We start from the raw sequence: 12,379 nt of genomic DNA, 5'->3' as shown, positions 1-12,379 counted from the left end.
GCCGATAGCAACCACGTCAACGACAGTAGCAATGACAGCAAACGGATGACAGTGTCGACAGTAGTAGCAATGACAACAACGGACGACAGTGACGACCGAACATCAAGAGTTAACAGAAGTTCAGTATCAAAAAAGAGAAACAACGGACGATCTTCGCGCTCAGGCTTGTTGCATGCCTTCCCTCAGCCAAAAACAAATCACGTAGCTGTGATACCAAATATTAAGCCTCCATGCAACTGCCTTAGCTCTATGAATCTAGCCTTATGCAAAAAAAAGTTAGAGAGAAGAACTCAAAAATCGCTAAAATAAACCTAGTTTGGCACACCATAGTTAACCACCTAACCATTATATACACCAGTGACCTCAAGCATCTAGTGTGTATCTTACCGGCCACACAGTATACTCACATGCTCCCTGTATCCTTGTTGGTACCCTTATGCTACACATCACTGGGTCTTTGGCCTACAACTATCACCTACGAACGTTACATATTCACACTTGTTATTATAAGTGATGAAGTGCAATAGTATGTCGTCATTGGTTTTCTCACGCAATGTCCACGTGTGACACACATTACTAGCATGTGAGTCATGTGTATCAGTGTGAACGCATCTCACGTATTGCCACATGTAAGAGTCGTAATACTTTACCACCGACTTGGGTGATGCAAGGACGTGGTCACCATTAGGAAGGGGGTATGTAAACCACTCCGTATGTTAACATGGTGTTGTCTGCCCGATCTACCGTAAGGTGCTTTTCAATCTTATCCGCTCGAACGAACACTTATCTTTCGTGAGAGTGTTGAACAATAAGGAAAGTCTAAAGACGTAGTGTACATCCTTAAGACTAGTAATAGAGATAACACCATTTTTAAGTTTAGCCAACCTAGTGTGAAAACTAGTCTCTTGTATATAAGTCAATTTTGACAATAAGTAATACACAATCCTTCCCTTGAAATAATTCACTTGTGAGCTCTCCTCTTCCCTCTTCTTGCTTGCTTGTATGCCATTGAATTTGATGGATACATGCTACATATATTTGGTTGTAAGTTGCCTTCTTGCATTAGCTTTCTTTTCGTTCCCCAACTTTTGTGAGATAGAACCATTGCGAAGGACCATCTCTTCTTGCCTCCATCTAAGCATAGAGAGCTCTCCCTTCACCTCTTTGGTAAAGGAGCATTCCAATGTAACAATATAGTAAAGATGTGACGGATGAACTAACACACCCACACAAGGAAGTTACAAATTACGGCTCTAAATCAAGATATGCTTTGACACGGCTAAGGTAAAGTCTTGACTTAGAACATTTGGTACGTAAAGACTTTGAGGTGTCTGACAGTATAATATAAACATACAATTAATTAAAAAATATAAATATACAACTACTTAAAAAATAGAAATATACAATTACTTTGAGATTTTTGATAGTAGCAAACTATCTCACATCGAGGAGTTTTATCACAAGACTTTTAACATTTGTCAAACTCTTATCATAAAGCCTTTGTAAGCCGTGATTGATTCGACTTTGAAGTACGCACAAACAAAATCACCACTAGTTTCCACATCATCAAGGTCCGCTTTAATGTCAAAATCCAGCTCATTAGGGTAGCCACTTGCATCCAGCGCCTTAACTCTGGGTACCTTCGCTTCACTGACAATCTTCAGGGCAAAGGATGCTTCTTGATCTCACCGTCTCGACAATAGTTATCCTCTGGAGTCTCTGGGATTTTTTTGGGGGGGTTTTGTGTGGCAAGTTCACTACCATAATGCATATAAACATCTAATAACTAATGATTTCTAGGTGCCCGATCCATACAAAATGATATTTACTGACAGTCAATCTGGGGTAGAGTTTTGGGACACTCAGAAGTCACTGAGTAAACCAAAATGATAGAGGTAATTTGAGCAATTGAAAGTTGGAATAACACGAGGGGAAAATGATGATCAATAGAAAACCTGGCCGTTGCTGAGAGTTTTGAAAATGTTATTAGCTTGATAAATCTCAACAAAAATGGTGGTTAAGACCTATAGGGATTGTGAAGTTTCGAGGATCTTAAGGGTCTTTCAAATGGGTAAGCGCCCATGACCAAAAAACAAGTATTGGCAAGTGTTTTAAACTATGTTTATAAAGGCTACATTGTCATGGCCAGTTAAAAGGCTGAATTTCCAGTCTTAAATAACTAAATATATGTACACAAGGGTTCCCCCCCAAAAAGAAAAAAGAAAACCACAAGAAGTAACCAATATTCCACCATCATTGCTTTCCCCTTCATTGGTGTCTGCTGGCAACCAACACTAGGGTGAACAGAGGCCCATGATATATCATTTGGCAGAAGGGTAAACTATCCCACATTGAAGAGTTTTATCACAAGACACAGAAAATTTATCAGAACTTTTGTCAAACTCACAATTTCTCCCTCGAACACATGCAAAGGGCCACATTGAGCCAAGTTTGATAAAGCCTTTGTAAGCCATGATTGATTTGACTTTAAATTGTAAGGAGCTCTTCAGACAGCACAAACAAAATCATCACTAGTCTCCACATCAAGATCCCCTTCAATGTCGAAATCTAGCTCATCAGGGTACCCACTTGCACCGGGTGCCTTAACTCCAGGTACCTTCGCTTCACTCACGATCTTCATAATCTCATCCACACTCTGCAAAGGCTCATTTGGATCATCATGATTGTAGCTTGTATCGGACCATTCCAACAAATCCTTGGGCAAACTCTTAAGAAACCAAGGATGCTTCTTGATCTCACCAATAGTTATCCTCTGTGGGGAAAAAAAAGAAAAACGGTTACCTGGTGGCAGCATTGGTCGAGTCTAGCTCACTATGATAATGCATAGAAATATCTAATAATAATAACTGATTTGTAGGTGGAAAAATCCATACAAAGTGAGAGAGAGCATAGACTAACGTTCATTAGACAGGCATTGTATACTTCATTTATGTATTACCTTTGCTGGATTAGCCACAAAAATCTGCGAAAGAAGCTGTTGGCATTGCGATGATATGTGCACATAGTCTGGGATAGAGTATTGGACACTCAGAATTCGCTGAATAAACCAAAGAAAACGTTAGATGAAAGAGGTAACTTGAGCACTTGGAAGTTAGAAAAACTGCTATGAGTTCTGAAGATGTTATTAGCTTTATAAATTTGAAAAATAATAATGAGAAATGGTGGTTAAGACCTACGTTGATTGTTTTCCGGAAGTTTCTGGGATCTTGAGGGTCTTCAAATGGATAACCGCCCACCAACATCACATACAGGGTGACACCACAAGACCACACATCTGCTATCTGCACACAAAGCTCCTTGACTACATGATATTGCCAAAAGAATGTAAATGAATTGGTACCACAAACAAACCTTTAGGTAGTCAAAAATGTTGGTAATTAGGGGCGTAAATGCATATTCTTACTCACCTTGCCATCATACTCTTTGCGAGACAAAACCTCAGGTGCAATGTAGGCAGGCGTTCCCACTGTGGACTTGGGTTGAGAGTGTAACAAGGAAGACTGCCAAATTACAATCCCCACCATCAGAGGCAAGTATATAATCATCAACATTTTACTTGTGTTGATAATAATAGTATGCACCTGCTTCTACTTGACATAAGAATCAGCTCAAGAGTATACCCAACACTCATTAAAAACCCCACTTTGACATACCCCCCAATAGTCATTTGTCACCCATCACATAAGCGCTCATCACCTTAGAATAGCCAAAGTCACAAATTTTGAGCTTTGGTGTAGGGCTTCCATCCAATAATGTGTTCTCCAGCTTAAGATCACGGTGGCAAATTTGCTGAATGAGAACATATAAGGCACGAGTTACAAAAAACTTGATTTATGTGCTTCTGAGACTAGTAAAACACAACACACATTTATCATGCCCAATGCCCATGCCTATGTCCGTCATGGCCACTGGTCGACAGCACTCCGACACAGCCGGTCAAATCAACCGACAGAATATCATTCTGTTTGATGATGTGTCAAACCCTAAAGTTTGTAACTTCAAAAATAATTTGCCCGTTTACAACAAGGCCCTTTGCACATCATCAAAATAAAATGGTGCAACACAAGGGCAAAAGAAATTGTACAGGGCTTATGGCCTGGAAGATGGATGGTCGACATCTACTTTTGTCATCTAGGGGATGAATGATAGACATCTTTTGACATTGAAAAGCGAGCAAGCATGCATGGGTGCTGTGTAAAAGACCTCATGTCAACTCTAGGGTGACTATACTACAGCCACACACACACACACACACACACACAGCAAATGCTTAGGTCAACTAGACCTTTCCAAAACACATCCATCATGTGCTTGCCGTCGACTGACCTTTCTTTCACATGAGGGTAAACCCCTAATACACTAACAGTAATCGCTCTTTTTAGACGGTGGAAGGCTTACCATGTCATGGCAATAGCTTACTCCACAGATCAACTGCTGGAAGAAGAACCTGGCCTGAGAAAGGATAACAAGGAGAAACGAAATCATGAGCTTATGAAGCGGGTACTCCTAAGCTATACAACAGAAACGTAGAAGCGAAAAGGCCGGACAAGTGTGAACGAACCTCATCCTCGCTGAAACGGCCTGCGTTACAAATGCGTTCAAATAACTCCCCCCCTGCTGCATACTCCATCACAATTGCTAAGTGAGAGGGTGTAAGGCAAACCTGCACCCAATGCACATTACATAGCCACCAAAAAAACACATACCAAAAGATGGAACAGTACCCACTGAGAACCACCAAAAAAAGCCATAGCATTATTGCAAAGCTTTACCTCCTTAAAACGGACAATGTTAGGGTGACGCAGAGATCGGTGGTTGATGATCTCTCTCTGAACATTCTCATCGATCTGCACATACCCACACACAATGCCTTCATATTTGTCCACATAATAACAATAATCCTTCCACACCACTCAAATCTAGCCCTTCCCTACACAAGTTCCCAACGCAGATTTGAAGAATTATATGTTGATTCATTCTCTCAAAGATTTTGAAATAGATCTCTCCGGGTAACAACCTAGCTTTTAATTCCGCAAGCTACACTCAAAATTTTGAAGTATAAGAGCTGAACTTGATGAAAATCTTTAAAGTTTGGAGTTTTATGTGATAAGTATTACTGCAGTCTCACCTTCGAGCCACGCTCTAGATACTTGACAGCAACAAGCTCCTTGGTCTTCTTGTCACGGAGCAGCCTTGCAACTCCAAAATTGCCAGACCCAATCTCTTTCACAACCTCAAAGCGCTCCATTTCAACAAAGCACAGAGAAAGAGAGAGAAGAGGGGGGGGGGAAGAGAGAGAGAGAGAGAAGTACAGGGTCAAAGAAAGCGGCAAGTTACAATGACGAGACGTAAGCCAACGACCTTGCACCCAACCATTGCATTTTTCACATCAATACAGCATTATAATTAACTCTACAACTAATATTATAGTATGAATATCTGGAACTAACTAAAATGAAGCAGACACGCCACTGGGGGGAGAGAGAGAGAGAGAGAGAGAGAGAGAGAAGGGAAATGAGGCTCGGGGTGGAAGGACCGGAGGGAAAAGAAGGAAGCAGACGACGAGAGCAAGGGCACGTGTCTCTCGGAGAATAAGCTTCAGCAGCGCGAGGAAGAGAAGAGGGAGGGCACGTGTCTCTCGGAGAATAAGCCTCAAGTAGCTCAGCCAATGGATCTTGTCCACCTTGGTTAGTCTAAAGTAATCAAGCAATGCGGTGTTGACACATTTTTTTTTGGCAACTGGTAGAGAGAGAGAGGGGTATTAACGTCGGTAGAATGCAACTGGTAGAGAGAGAGACTCGGTGGAAAACCTAAAATTAGTGCCACGAAACAAACAAACTAAAAGAGGAGAAAGATCCTGACCCCATTTTTTTTGTTTTGTTTTGTTTTGGCTTTGGAGGTTTTAGCCTTCGCTTAGGTGGGAAGATTTAATGCCACCGCGTGGAAGGCCCTCTTGGCCCTTTGCTTTCTCGACGCTTTAGTCCACACGTGTACACTGTTTTCAACATTTTCTTCGTGCCGTGGACGTGACATTCAAAATCCTATGTGGACTCCACGTACGCCCACTCCTTGCCTTCACGCCCACCAACAAAAGGCAGAACACCCCTACAACTTGCCTTTTGGGCATTGAGCCCACGGTTATGGAACCCCCCCTAAATATCCTCTCTCTCTCTCTCTCTCTCTCTCTCTCTCATGAGATGTCCGCCGAATGGTTAAGGTACGTCTTGTTGAGCTCAACCATTTGGAAATTGGGCAGGAGTTCTCTCTCTATTTCATCCATACATGAAACCTCTCCTTCCAACAAGGTTGAAGAAGATACGCTACCAATAAACAAGTTTTCGATACACTAGTGGGGTGACCCATACTTCACAAGTATATAATTTCCAACTTGATATTTTTCAAATTCCTAGAGTAATAGGAGTTTACCTCTCCTCGAACCTCCAAATTGCCTCCCAAACCTCCACTAGTCTAGTGCATTAGTTTAGTCCACTGCCCTCTAATTTAGGAGCATTATACAAGTACATATCCTAGCCCTTTTGAGCTAAGCCTATTTTCATATCAAGTGCATTGCTTTGTTTGAAAAGTCTATGCACCTAGGGATCCCCATTGGACCCAAATATCAACTCTCTCTCTCTCTCTCTCTCTCTCTCTTTCTCTCTCACGTGCATGCCCACAGTTTCTACATATGTTCCAAATCTTGTTTCTCACTCCCTTTTGCATTTCCCCATCAACTTTAGCACACCTCTTTCCACTCATAAATTACCCCATCCAACAATCACAACGTTGTTTTTCTTAAGTAACACTCCAATCAAATCTACATATGTCTTTCTCGTGTCTAAAGATCATAGTATTGAGATTCAAACAACTATGCTAGTGTGGTAGGGCCTTTAAATCCCCAAACATTTTACCTTTTGACCTTATTCACATAAATGATCATTGTAAGCCATCCTTGTTGTGCACTTGGGCGAATTCAAGTTTAGTTAAAAGGAACACGTGTGAAGCATTTGAGCCTTCCATTTCATACAATGTAAGCCATCCTTGTTGTGCACTTGGGCGAATTCAAATTTAGTTAATCAAAAGGAACACGTGTGAAGCATTTGAGCCTTCCATTTCATACAATGCATACCAAATATGCTTGAGCAAAACATGAATTAGAAAAATTGGGGTCATCTAGAGTTTTTTTTCAAAATCCATGACTTCTATGTTCTCAAATCAGTAATGGTTGAAGGCTTTGACAATGCAAAAAAGTTCTCTCAGTTTACCCTTAAGCAACTTTAAAGGATTTGTTTCTTCTTTTGATTATTTTCCCTTTTGTTTTGTATTCTCCATGAGGTTTACTCACATCAAGGAGTCAACGCCCCATCAACAAGAGAGTTGTTTATATGTCAATATTTTTTTACCTTTAGTCATAGCAATTTGTATATATCTCCACTATGGATCTTGCATAAGGGAAAAACCAAACCGCTTCTAAAGAGTGGGTTCTAAGAGGGAGGGAATCCATTTGACATTATCTAACCACTACAATTTTTTTTTTCATATTGAAAATAGAGTTACCTTACTTCTCCAACTTGAAACTCAATAAAAATTACCCCTCTTGACACAAACTTACATGTATAACTAGTTACTTTAGTGTAAATAACTTTTGTGACCAAAAGGTCATGCACCTGTGAGAAGGATAATTGTATAATTCAACACTCCCCCTCAAGCTTGTAACATGCCCATCTTCAATAATAATATATTTCCATTTGATAGATGAATTTATGGTCTTTTTTTATGATGTAAAAATCATCAATTTTAATAATCGAGCTATTTCCACTTGGAATCTTTAAATTTTGAGTCCAAATTTGGAATCTGCGTACGATTTTACCCTATTATAGGATTTTACAGCACTCAAAACGGACACTAGATTAAGCCTATACACAAATTTTTAGTTATTTTCAGTTAAAATACGGTAAAAATACGGTAAGGACTAATTTTTAGTTATTTTCAGTTAAAATATGGTAAGGACTAATTAGAAAACAAAATTGATTCGTGAGTTGGGTGGAAAGTGGGAGGATGGAATGCCCTGAGGGCACCATCCTATGGACGAGTGGACCCGATTAGTTAGGTAGCTTTCCAACAGATTAATTGGAAGTTCTATGTTAGGTAAGTAGGTTCCTGGGCAACTCTACTCTAGAGGACTAGGTTAGTGGTTATGCCTTGCATAGATGAGGTAAAAAACATTATTTCTAGAAATCAGAAATCAGAAGAGGTAAAAAACATTATTTCTAGAAATCAGAAGAGGTAAAGCCAATCACCCTATGAGTGATTTGATTTTAAGAGTCATTTAGAAGACCACGCTCCCCCTACAGGATAGAACTAGGTCTTACCTATGAATTGTATCCTTGTATCCTTGAGGTCAAGGTGTCGACGAGTAGGAAATTTTTCTCGAGTTAGACTTAGTAAACTATCTTATGGTTTCCCCTATTTCTTTAAGGGGGGAACCTTACAATTGGTATCAGAGCCAATCTTAGTTCCTAGGACTTGTTACTTAAGGTTGTTTTGGAATGTATGTTTTATCTAACATAATGCTAATTGATAAAATATCTTACTAGAATAATTTGAATTTGTGATTGAATGATTGTAGGAAGATGGAGACACCTTCCAGTGCATCTTCCAGACGGCTCGTCATCACTCCTCAATTTCGAATTCCGTGATACAATGGTGCAGATTCTAGAGAGGTTGTCCCACCCTCATTCCTCTCATATTCAAAGAGGGTGGGGTAGAGATCACTTTTGGAATTGTGGGTTTGAGATACTTTTTCATTTGAGCGGACCAAATTAGGAACCTCACCATCGATTTAAAGCGGATTTGCTAGATCAAAAAGCTAAAGATGGTCCATTTATTTTGGTTCGTTGGGTACTCCCAGACTCGACACCTCTGTGACCATATATGGGGATTGTATACCACAGGACCTTTGGGTATATGACCAAGTAACACAGGTCTTACCCGCGCCACAGACGCAACCCAATCCAGAGTCTACCTCCCCTACCATCAGTCTTTCGTGTCTTAGAAACCACGGAGGAACCCCCATATTTCACCTATGTGGACTGATCTAGTCTCATGTCTTAGTTGAGCTTAGGATTTTCTTTTATGATGAATAAGACTAATTATATTAGTCTCAAATCTTTGTAATAAAACTTTCCCTTGTAAATATTTGAGAGAGAAAATGATTTCAAAGTTTTACTTTTAAAAACACGAGCGTAGTGCAATGTATGAATCTTGTAATCCTAAAATTTAATCTTGCGATAATGGCCAGGACGATTAGCCTCCACTCCCCAATGCGCTATACACAGATGTCCAGGAGAAGAAGATCCTGCTCAAGCAGATGCAACCTCCCTCATTTAAGGGGAAAGGTTCAAAAATTGAGAAGGATGTGGAGGTTTGGATCGAAGCAATGGATGATTATTTCTTAGTTGCCAGTATTGGAGTAGCAACCAGTCCATGCTTACACGATTTCACCTCACCGGAGATGCTAAACTCTGGTGGAAGCAATGGTGCCGTGTGATAAGGGGGTCACTGAACACTCCCAAACATGGGATGCCGTCAAGCAAGCTTTGAAGGAGCAATATCTCCCCCCATATTATGAATTTATCAAGATGAATGAGTTATTTAGCCTCAAGCAGCTCAGTTTAACCCCGGAAGAATATACTCCAAGTTCATCACTCTCCAGAAGTATGCCCCAGCCATGACTACCTCCAAGCAAGTAGCCCATTTTTGCCAAGGTCTGAATGAACCTTTAGAGTCTCGCCTCAAAGCAACGAGACCAAGCACATTGCAAGATGCTCTTATACGAGCAAAACCTCTTGTGAAAGAGCTGAAGTTTGGCAAAGCTAAGCCTCAGAAGACCCAACTCCTTTGTTCCTCATTTGTATGTTGTTGCTTCTAGAGAGACCCCTTTGTGTTTCGAATGCAATGAACCGGGACACTTTAGGGCCAACTGCCCCAAGCTAGCATCATCTTTTCCTCAAGGCGGTCGAGCAAATCAGGGCTGTGGAGCCCCCATCCACCAAGGTGCAAGAGGTGTTGGAAGTGGCAAAGGTCGTGGAGCAGTTGCTCGCGTAGCCTGTGCTATAAATGAAGAACCAACTTTGGAGATAGCTGAACTGAAGGAGCAACTTTCCCAACTTATTGAGCAAGGATTTGTACGCCCCATGAGCTCTCCTTGGGGAGCACCCGCCGTTCTTTTCTAAAAGAAGAAGGACAACACTCTTTGTCTCTGCATAGATTATCAGGGACTAAATCAAGTCAATGTCAAGAATAAATATCCTATCCCTCGCATCGATGAGCTTCTTGATAGGCTTCATGGGGCCAAGGTTTTCTCAAAGATAGACTTGAGGTCTAGCTACTATCAGAATAGAGTCAATGAAGTAGATGTACTCAAGATAGCTTTCAATACCTGTTATGGCCACTATGAGTTTACTATAATGTCATTCGGGTTAACCAATGCTCCTACGACTTTCAACCGCCTAATGTAAGATATATTACGTCCCTAGTTGGATGAATTTGTGCTTGTCTTCTTTGATGACATCTTAGTCTTCTCCAAGTTGGTGGAAGAGCATGAGGAGCATGTGCGCAGAGTTCTGCAATTGTTACGTATACATAAACTCTATACTCATTAGATTGAGTATCTTAGATTCATTATCTCCCAAGATGGTATCTTAGTAGATCCTGACAAGGTCAAGGATATATTGGAATGGCCACCCCCTAAATCAATCTGTGAAGTTCGTGGATTTTTGGGAATCATAGGATGGTACAGGATTTTCATTAAAGATTATGCCCTAGTAGGTACATCCTTGACGGATCTTCTTAAGAAGGATTCCAAAATAGTGTGGTTGCCAATCCATCAAGTCATCTTTGATTAGCTCAAAGACATTATTACCTCAGCTCTAGTCCTGAAACTTCTTGATTTCACCAGAGAGTTTGAGGTGGTTACTGATGATGCTAGTAGTCTAGAACTTGGTGGTGTCTTAGGCCAAGAAGGGAGGCCAGTAGCTTATACTTCTCACAAGCTAAAGAAATATGAAGCAAATTATGCCACCCATGATTTGGAACTCTTAGCTGTTGTTCATTGCCTTAAGTTATGGAGGCATTATCTCCTGGGTTGCAAATTCCAGCTTGTTATTGACCCACAAGAGTCTGAAGTGGATCTTCACCCAGCCTAACCTCAACATGAGGTAGAGAAGGTGGATTAAAATCCTACAAGAATATGAATTCAACATGAAATTCTGCCCTGGGAAGGATAATGTAGTAACTGATACACTTAGCTGTGTAAATCTTTCTTGAGTGCAATTTCTATGCCAAATGATCCCATTCTGATCAAGGTGAAAGAAGTGTCAATACATGATCCCGATAACCAAAAGATGGTGAACCTAGTCAAAGAAGGTGGAACCTCAGAAAAAGAGAAAAATCTAATCAAAGGTTACTCCACCCATGATGGGTGCCTCTACTTTAATCATAGGCTATGTATTCCTAAGGATCCTTCCCTAAAGAACTTAATTCTCCACGAAGCTCATGATAGCCCCGTTTTTGCAGAGCCTCTTACCATTGGGAAGATGAGGTTCGTTGGTTTAGGTGAGTAATATGATGGTGCCTAGTTTTGCGGGCCCAGGCTGGGAGGATCAAGAGATGGAGCCTAAGAGGCGACAAGCCGGCTTGAGTCCTCACTATCTACCCGACGACAAGGTGTAAGGTCCCATAGGGATCGCCTAGTCTATAGAGGCTGGAAGGCCGAATTCTAGATCATTGGCAATATAAAGTAAAGGAATAAGAGAGCCTGGATTTGGCTATGAATAATTTGGAAAATTGTATCTATTTCTTTTGTTAAATACTTTGTTTGTAAGCATTGCTGTATCATTGTTAAAGGCTATTTAAACGAACAATGTGTACGGTTATTAATTAAGGAACTTGTCTTTATATGTCACACAGCGTGGTAGGACTAATTAGAAAATAAAATTGATGCGTGAGTTAGGTGGAAAGTGGGAGGATGGAATGTCCTAACAGCACCATCTTATGGACGAGTGGACCCAATTAGTCGGGTAGCTTTCCAACAAATTAATTGGAAGGTTCCTAGGCAACTCTACTCTAGAGGACTAGGTCAGCGGCGGCTGTGCCTTGCATAGATGAGGAAAAAAGTGTTGTTTCTAGAAATCAAAATAGAAGTTGCCTTAATTAAGGTCAGTCACCCTATGAGTGATCTGATTTTAAGAGTCATTTAGAAGACCATGCTCCCCCCTGTAGGATAGAATTAGGTCTTACTACGAATCGTATCCTTGTATCCTTGAGGTCAAGGTGTCGACGCTAGTAGGAAAGTTTTCTC

At 40.7% G+C, this 12,379-nt stretch overlaps 1 protein-coding gene across 1 annotated transcript; it reads right to left on the bottom strand.

Annotated features, from left to right (window-relative positions):
* Positions 1-2,097: 2,097 nt before the first annotated feature.
* Positions 2,098-5,407, bottom strand: LOC147632991 (serine/threonine-protein kinase SRK2A-like). The gene is made up of 9 exons (XM_086806005.1): positions 5,150-5,407; positions 4,794-4,868; positions 4,583-4,684; positions 4,420-4,473; positions 3,718-3,810; positions 3,429-3,521; positions 3,198-3,302; positions 2,960-3,058; positions 2,098-2,773 (listed from the first exon to the last, which is right to left on the bottom strand). The coding sequence occupies exons 1-9, from the start codon at positions 5,267-5,269 to the stop codon at positions 2,507-2,509; spliced, it is 1,008 nt and encodes a 335-aa protein (XP_086662131.1). The 5' UTR covers positions 5,270-5,407; the 3' UTR covers positions 2,098-2,506.
* Between the last annotated feature and the right edge of the window lie 6,972 nt (positions 5,408-12,379).

This window comes from Cibotium barometz, chromosome 12 (genome assembly GCF_041138505.1).
Source record: "Cibotium barometz isolate CiBa-2024 chromosome 12, ASM4113850v1, whole genome shotgun sequence".
Lineage (NCBI taxonomy): Eukaryota > Viridiplantae > Streptophyta > Polypodiopsida > Cyatheales > Cibotiaceae > Cibotium > Cibotium barometz.
Note: the sequence above shows the minus strand (reverse complement) of the source record. Positions and strands in the feature narration are given on the sequence as shown.